At 54.0% G+C, this 5,227-nt stretch overlaps 2 protein-coding genes across 3 annotated transcripts in view; one reads left to right on the top strand and one right to left on the bottom strand.

Moving 5' to 3' along the window:
• Lysmd1 (LysM domain containing 1) overlaps positions 1-1,062 on the top strand; it is a 6,197-nt gene extending 5,135 nt beyond the window's left edge. Inside the window, exons 4-5 of one of the 2 annotated variants that reach the window (XR_003377854.1) lie at positions 10-157; positions 575-1,062. Coding sequence is in view for 1 of the 2 variants with exons in the window: in XM_026784063.1 (XP_026639864.1) it covers positions 10-24 (15 nt within the window). In the remaining variant the exon portion in view is untranslated. Of the gene's footprint in view, positions 1-9 lie in introns of both variants that reach the window. The other variant, XM_026784063.1, reaches the window with a different exon arrangement.
• A 128-nt stretch (positions 1,063-1,190) lies between these two features.
• Positions 1,191-4,332, bottom strand: Tnfaip8l2 (TNF alpha induced protein 8 like 2). Its single transcript, XM_005356988.2, has 2 exons — positions 4,119-4,332; positions 1,191-2,072 (listed from the first exon to the last, which is right to left on the bottom strand). Exon 2 carries the CDS (start codon positions 2,042-2,044, stop codon positions 1,490-1,492), a length of 555 nt encoding a protein of 184 aa, XP_005357045.1. The 5' UTR covers positions 2,045-2,072; positions 4,119-4,332; the 3' UTR covers positions 1,191-1,489.
• Positions 4,333-5,227: the final 895 nt, after the last annotated feature.

Here is a 5,227-nt window from a genome sequence, read left to right as displayed (position 1 = left end):
GAGGATGAGATCTTCAAACTCTGACGGTACCACTGACCCGGACTTCCCGGACCCAAATACTGCGGGATCAGGAGGATGAGATCTTCAAACTCTGATGTCCCCGGACTGATGCAAGAAGCAGGCTGGGAAGGAACAGTTGAGCTGGGAGGAGTCTAAGGTGAGGCTCAAAAGCAGAGCTTCCCAGCCTGCCTCATTCCTCTCCGGCCATCTTGCCCAGCTCTGTCAAGATTTCCTCAGCTGGGGACACTTTTTGCCAAGAGTTGGGAATGGGAACAGAACTCTTCCCAGTTCTTGGGCTGAATCTAGCGTTGTGCTTTAGATTCAAAGGCTCCTTTAACAGCCTTACTGTCTCTTCCACCATTCCCTGGGTTAGAGCAGGGAAGCAGAGGACCCCCACCCCCATGTTTAATGACGTTACCTAATTTATTTGGTGCTATATTGAAGTAATATTTATTTGCTATATCTAACTCCCTCCTCCTCTTAACTGAAATAATGTGATTTCTGTATCATTGAAGAGAGGGAAAGCCAGAGCTGGGAGCGGGCTGCTTACCCTTCCCGCCTCTCGCCTCCCTAGCGAGCACGCTACTGAGGCCAGGAGAGTCAGTGACACTCACCACAGAGACTGATGGACTGGACGGGCTGAGTCTTTCCCTGCGCTCAAGGTAGGGTCCTAAGTGAGCAGTCCCTCTGACTCTTGACAGTTCTTGGCTCTGAGAGGAAGCAGTGGGGCGGGGTACTGACTGCCTCCCAGTCCACCCCTTCACCTTCTTCCCTCTCCTGCTGGGCTAAGGGGTGGAAGAGGATGCCTTGGGGTGCAGGAGGCAGTTGCAGAGCACACCCCAGCCTGCCTGTGTTCCTCACCTCATATCTCTTTGTAATCGGTAGGCCCGATCTGCAGTACAGTGTGTCTTTGTTCCTGAAGCTGAAGAATAGGCATGGCAGCTCAGTAGTACTGGAGGCTGCCTGCTTCTGTTCCCAAGTGGGAACCGGCGAGATGAGTCCTCGCCTCTATGTCCAGCCTGAGTGTGGAGCTGGAGAGATTAAACAGTGACCCCTGCGCGTGTTTTAGTGGTTTTATTTCCCCTGTGCCTCCCCTCCCCCAGCTCCTTCTAGAGACTTTGGAACCCAGCCTCTGGTATGTGTCCAAGGGCTCCCTCCAGCTCGAGGAGATCTAGAGGCCTGACCGCCGCCTTCCTGCTTCTGGCCTTCCGTGCCCCCTTCCTTGGGTTCGTGGAAGAGGAGGATCCCGTTTCGGGCAGTTCTCCTGGGAGAAGCAGACCCGAGTTTCACTTCATCTTCCTCAGTCAGCTGTTTCCTTTGCTGGCACGGGATGGGAGAGCCACCTCAGTCGGCCCATTGCTGTGCTCTGCCAGCAGTTGTGGGTGGGAGCGGCCTGGGCATCAACAGCCTTGGGGGAGAATGAAGCCAGGGATTGAAAAGCGCTTGAGCAGGGTTAGAAAGCCCGATCAGTCATTTTGCCAGAGTCCAGTCAGAGCTTCCCCTCATCCAGCAGCTTTCGGAGCCCGTCACATATCTTGCCCAGGTGCTGAGTGAAGTCGGGCCCATAGAGGGCTGAGAGCAGGTCAGGGTCAGAGTAGTGATCAAACACGTGCCTGATGCGGTCATGTGACTTGGGGGTGAGGTGGTGCTCCACCAGCTCCAACAGAATGTCCCGGCACTCTCTGAGCAGGCCTGCTAGCACAGCAGCCTCGAAGGTGAAGTCCACCTCACCAAAGCTGAGCGCGGTCATCGCGCCCTGCCGCAGCTTCTGGCGAAAGCGTGTAGCCAGAGCCAGCTCCTCAGGGCCAAAGCAGCCACTGCGGTGCAGCACGGCCACCTTGACAGCCACCTTGATGAGGTCTTTGAGCACCCGCTGTGCCTTGGGCCGGCTGTGCGTGTACTCTTTGGACACACGGTAAAGCTCATCTAACACCTCGCTGCTGGTCTCGTCGATAAAGAGATGAGCTACGGACCGACCAGCCATTTTACTCAGTAGCTTCTTCTCTGCTTGTAGCGCCAGACTCTTCGAGCTGAAGGACTCCATGGCACCGGGGTGGGTATGTGGTCAGTCCCTACAAGAGGCCACAGGCGTCCTTAGAGAAAGAGAGAGAAATGGCTTGTCCCCATTTTCTTTCTTTTGGCTGCTTTGTCTTCCCTCTCCCCATGGGGCCCCTCCATCCTGTAAGCCTTGCTTCTGCTTTTCCCTTTATTTCTGTAAACTCAGACTTGTGCCTCTCCAAAACAGCACAGAGGAGCAGGGAGAGCCTTGGCCAGAGGAGCGTGGTCATAATTGGGTTCTTTTTTTTTCTTTTTAAGATTTATTTATGTATTATGTACAGTGTTCTGCCTGTGTACCTACACCCCAGAAGAGGGCACCAGATCTCATTATAGATGGCCCTGAGCCACCATGTGGTTGCTGGGAATTGAACTCAGGACCCCTGGAAGAGCAGTCAGTGCTCTTAACCTCTGAGCCATCTCTCCAGCCCGATAATTGGGTTCTTAGAGCAGGAAACTACTGCCATGATGGAGAGCCTAGTGCCCATTTGGCAGGAAATTTGAACAGATATCAGTTATGGATGCTAAATGTGTATCCTGCATCAAGAAACATAGGCACTACCCTCGTGTCTCCAGGCTTCAGATCAAAAAAGCCCATGTCAGTAGGGTACCATAGAACCTTAAAGAAGTGGGATTATATGGGTCTCTAGAATCCTAATAAGAAGTCTTGGTGCCAGGTGGTGGTGGCACACACTTTTAGTCCCAGCACCTGGGAGGCAGAGGCAGGCGGATCTCTGTGAGTTCAAGCCCAGGCTGGTCTACAGAGTGAGTTCCGGGACAGCCAGAGCTGTTAAACAGAGAAATCCTGTCTCGTGGGGGGTGGGGGAGCACTTGGCATTTTCAGAGGCCTACTGTGTGCAGGTGCTTAATATGAACTGTCTCGGTTTCCAGTCTCCAGGCTAAGAGAACTTCTTGTTTGTTTGTTTGAGACAGGGTTTCTCTGTATAGTCCAGCCTGTCCTGGAACTCGCTCTATAGAGCAGGCCTGCCTCTGTCTCCCAAGTGCTGGGATTAAAGGCATGCGCCACCACCGCCCAGCAAGGCTAAGAGAACTTAAGCTACTTGTCCTAGTAAATGAGAAACCGGCTTCGAGGAGCGGGAGAGGTGTCTTGACCCACACACTCATAGGCGACTCACCATTGCCCATAACTCCAGCCTCAGGGGAATCAACACCTTTGGCCTCCCCAGCCACACTCATATACATAATTTAAAATAAAACAATTGTAAAAAATATTAGGCTACAAGTTAAATAATCCCCCCAAAGCCCCTTCTGTCAAGGAGTGGTACCAATGAGGTGTCAGCCCACTGAGGAAGGCTGGGCGGCAGCAGTGGGGTTGGAGCTGAGGCCCTCCTGGTGGTGGAGCCGGTGCCTAAGGCGAGGCCATGGTCCTCCACTGTGCTTCTGCTTGTTTTGCTTCTTACTTCCCCCTCCCCTGCTCTGCAGGATGTGGCTGTGACCGCAATGAGGAGCAACCTCACCCTCTCCCCCAAATGAAAATGGGAGTCTGAAGAGGCAGAGGGAGACTAGCCAAGGGGCTTTGTCCTCCAGCTGAACCACTCCACCGGGAAGCTGTAGCCTTGATTTGTTCCTGGCTTGCCCTGGGCTCGGTAGGACTGCCCTCCACAGTGGGGGTGACTGCTCCATATGAGCCTTCCTGCCGTCCTGGCCCCCCATTGCGCCTACTGCCATCTCCAGTTAGGTCCCTGTCCTCTCAAGGTCTCTCTGTCTCTGGCCTTCTCTTTCTAGCCTCTACGTCGTCATCCCCGTGACCCTTGAGCCTAGCTAAGCTTTCCCTCTGTGCCACTGTCCTTCCATGCCCAAAGAGACTTTACGTCTCTAAACCTCCGCCATGCCCCACTGTGCACCTCCATTCCCTTAGCCTGCACTCAGCCCTCATCCAAGGCCAGGTCTCTCTTCCAGATATGCCTTGCCCCATCCGCTACAGTGGTTCTCGTGGGGACTCAAGGATTCCCCAATACAGAAAGGAAGGTCAGGGTAAATGGGTAGGAGTATCCCGCACTGTCACCCCAAAACGTGCCCTTCTCTCACAGCCACCCTCTCACCTGCTGGGTGCTGGGTGCCAGTCTCGCCTCGGTTGTTCTGAGAGCTAACAGAATGGAGAAGCTCCTAAGAGGCCCTTTGGTCTAGCCCCACCCCAAGCCCCGCCCACCTACTCTCAACCTCCGGTTCATCATCACTGTCACCACGAAGGCCCGAGTCCCGAGAGCAACCTAGAAATAAGACAAAGGTCTGAAGGAATGGAATTCTGTAGGAAGCACGGACTCTGAGGTGGGAGGGGCCGATTGCACACCCTCTGCCTCAACTGCTTCTTTCTTGCTGCCTAATATTCTTGTGGTACTGAGAACGATGCAGAGTCCGGATTTTTAAGATTTTTAATATGGGGGGTCGGTGAGGGAAGCGCTGAAGGTCATTGAGTGGTGCGGAAGAACAGCGTTATCACAAGTATCTTCAGGCTCGGGCAGGTAAGATTGGCACAGCCTGTCCTGGCCTCCAGTACGGGCAGGAAGCAGGTGCCAGGGTTAAGGCTGCTGAGCCATATGTGACCAGCAGGTGTCAGTATCGAACTGAAACACTAGTGGATCAAGTACAGCGCCTGGCAGCCCTTAGAGGGTCTAGGAAACGAGGGCGCCTGTGAGGCGAAAGTATTTGCCATTAAGAGACTAGCAGTGGGCTGGGCGGTGTTGGACAAGGCCTTTAATCCCAACACTCGGGAAGCAAAGGCCAGGGGAATCTCTGTGAATTCGAGGCCAGCCTGGTCTACAAGAGGTCTAGGACAGCCAAGGCTACATAAAGAAACTGTTTTGCCAGGCAGTGGTGACGCACACCTTTAATCCCAGCACTCAGGAGGCAGAGGCAGGGGGATCGCCAAGCTCGAGGCCAGCCTGGTCTAGAGAGTGAACTCCAGGGCTGCAAAGTGAAATCCAGCCATACCTCCAGCTCCAGGGGCCCAGTGCTCTCTTCTGACAGAGTGTCCTGCATGCGCACGGTCCTAGACATGTGTTTGCACACACACAGACACTAATCTTCTATGTCTTTTTAAAATTTATTTATGCTGGGCGATGGTGGCGCACGCCTTTAATCCCAGCACTCGGGAGGCAGAGGCAGGCGGATCTCTGTGAGTTCGAGACCAGCCTGGTCTACAGAGCTAGTT

This window comes from Microtus ochrogaster, chromosome 21 (genome assembly GCF_000317375.1).
Source record: "Microtus ochrogaster isolate Prairie Vole_2 chromosome 21, MicOch1.0, whole genome shotgun sequence".
NCBI classification, from domain to species: domain Eukaryota; kingdom Metazoa; phylum Chordata; class Mammalia; order Rodentia; family Cricetidae; genus Microtus; species Microtus ochrogaster.
Note: the sequence above shows the minus strand (reverse complement) of the source record. Positions and strands in the feature narration are given on the sequence as shown.

Bases quoted from the DNA above. Each gene is read 5' to 3' on its own strand.
- Tnfaip8l2 (XM_005356988.2), bottom strand. From the start codon at position 2,044: ATGGAGTCCTTCAGCTCGAAGAGTCTGGCGCTACAAGCAGAGAAGAAG.